Source organism: Chaetura pelagica, unplaced genomic scaffold (assembly GCF_000747805.2).
Source record: "Chaetura pelagica isolate M959 unplaced genomic scaffold, ChaPel_1.0 scaffold2350, whole genome shotgun sequence".
NCBI lineage: Eukaryota > Metazoa > Chordata > Aves > Apodiformes > Apodidae > Chaetura > Chaetura pelagica.
In genome coordinates, this window is record NW_009951767.1 from 18,779 (window position 1) to 20,819 (window position 2,041).

General features: G+C 48.4%; 1 protein-coding gene across 1 annotated transcript in view; it reads left to right on the top strand.

The window, feature by feature from the left end:
• Positions 1–2,041, top strand: part of LOC104386839 (protocadherin gamma-B3-like) — a gene marked incomplete at its 3' end in the record, with an annotated part of 9,696 nt that overhangs the window by 6,911 nt on the left and 744 nt on the right. The window contains exon 4 of the mRNA XM_009995545.1: positions 1,908–2,034. Coding sequence (XP_009993847.1) covers positions 1,908–2,034 — 127 coding nt within the window. The remainder of the gene's footprint in view (positions 1–1,907; positions 2,035–2,041) is intronic.

Genomic DNA, 2,041 nt, shown 5'->3' on the forward strand with positions numbered 1-2,041 from the left:
CGCCGCCGCTGCCCAGCCTGCCCGCGGAGGAGCTGCTCGGCGGGGAGCCGTGCGGGGAGCGGAGCCCGAGCAGCAGCGCCGGACCGGGAGAGCCGCCCGCCCGCCCCGACGCACCGCAGGTCTGTGAGCCCGCGCGCTCTCGCTCTTCTCCTTCAGGTGTTTTCGGGGACCGAGGTGGGAGTTTCTTGAGGTTTTCTGCGGGTGGGGTGTGTGGGGATCGCTGGTGCGTGTCTCCGGGAGTGAGTGAAGGAGCGGGGTGACTGTTTTCCCCTTACAGCAGGCTGTTCTCTGGGACACTTTCCAGTTTATCACTGTTGACAGGTTCAGGTAGAGCTGACAGGTTTTTATCTCCAGCAACTGTGAACTCACTGTGTAGAATGAGATCTGGTGATTCTGTGCGATGTAGTCGAAGAGATAGAATTGACCCTTGAGTCAATTTTATGCAGGTAAGGTATATCCGAGTGTATTGTGTAATTTCTCTCTTCTTTCTCCTGTGTGTCACTTCCCTCAGTTGTTTGTGAGCAGTTCCTGGTCAGCCTTTTATAAACTCATGAGGGTGTAGAATGAGGTCTCAAAAACAAACAAACAAGAAACCCTGAACAAACTATGTTCTTGGACCACGCTGATGGCTTTGAAAGGGTAATGCTGAACCTGGTGCCGGAGCTACCAGGAAGGTCTCTAACAATTCGGAGGACATTCATATGCATATGAGAGCCATTAGGCTCTTGAATAAAGGCCATTTGCACATTTACAAATGGGCCGCCTGCAGCAGGGGGTGCAGCTGTAATCTCTTCTGCCGTTTTACAGAACTGTGTTTAAAGGGTTTCCTACCAAGATGAAGTGTAAAGGATTTAGCTGAATCATTGTTAAACAAGTTACAGTCATTTGCATCTTGATATCTGACAGGAGAGGCCCTTCCTAGTCATTCAACCTGTCGAATTAGTTGAGTGCAAATGCGTAGAAACTTTAGAAACACAACATCCATGTGGACTATTCAAAAGGGCAACTGCCACTCCATTGCTTTTCCTTTCTCAGTATGAGCTGCATGCTGAAGTGTTCAGCACTTGAACGATTATCTCAGTGTTTCCCTGAAACATTCCATTGCTCTTCTCCAGTTCAAAATACTGTTGAGAAAAAAGGCATATAAGGAAAGCAGGCGTGCCTATTGCTGTTCTTGCTTCACTCTCAAAGCCATTTCCCCAGCAGTTTTCGGAGCGGCAAGCATATGATTCTAGCCAGGTGGGACTAATGCTCCCTTAAATGCCTGATCTCAATCACTCGCGGTGTAAAAGATAATTTACACCGTGTTCCCTATGAGATATTTAAAGCAGAGCTCCTGACGCTTGCCATTATGAACTTTATACCTCTGGTTTCCGCGGGTGTGTGTCTGAAAACTTTATTTTTATTTCAGAACCATGTTTTGATTTATTTTCACGTTTAATTTCTGTTGATATCTGTGTACTAGGAATTCAGACATGATTGCTATGGAATTTGTGGGAGGGATGATTTTGAACTAATGGTAAAAGACTTGGAATATCCTTTACAAGAAAACGAGAAACACTATTTAATTCAGCTCTGATCTTGCCGTTAACGCGTCCTTTTCTTCGTGCAGCGGAGGTTTTAAATTCACTTTACAGGCACGGTGGAAAGCCAGTGCAAGACATCACCTGCCTCTAATTGTGGGAGGATCTTCATTGCTGTCGGGATGTGGGGAATTACTGTGGCTGCATGAGTCACTTTTGGTCTGTAGAAAGGGAGAGGGAAAACTAATCCAAGCACAACTGGTACAAAACCTGTGAATTTTTTCTGCAAACGACTTTTGGTGTATGGCAAAAATGTAATATTATGTGACACGTCGTATTTTCGTGCACACATATCTCTCAGCATTGCGAGCGTTTTTCCCCGAGCGGTGGGATGTGTGTGGCCGAGGTGGCGGGGAGCGGTGGGGCGGGCAGCGCTCGGCAGCGCCGGGTGCCTGCAGTGCCGGGAGGAGGCTGCGGGCGCCGCTGCTGACCGAGGAGGAGCGAGAGGAAGGCCGGAG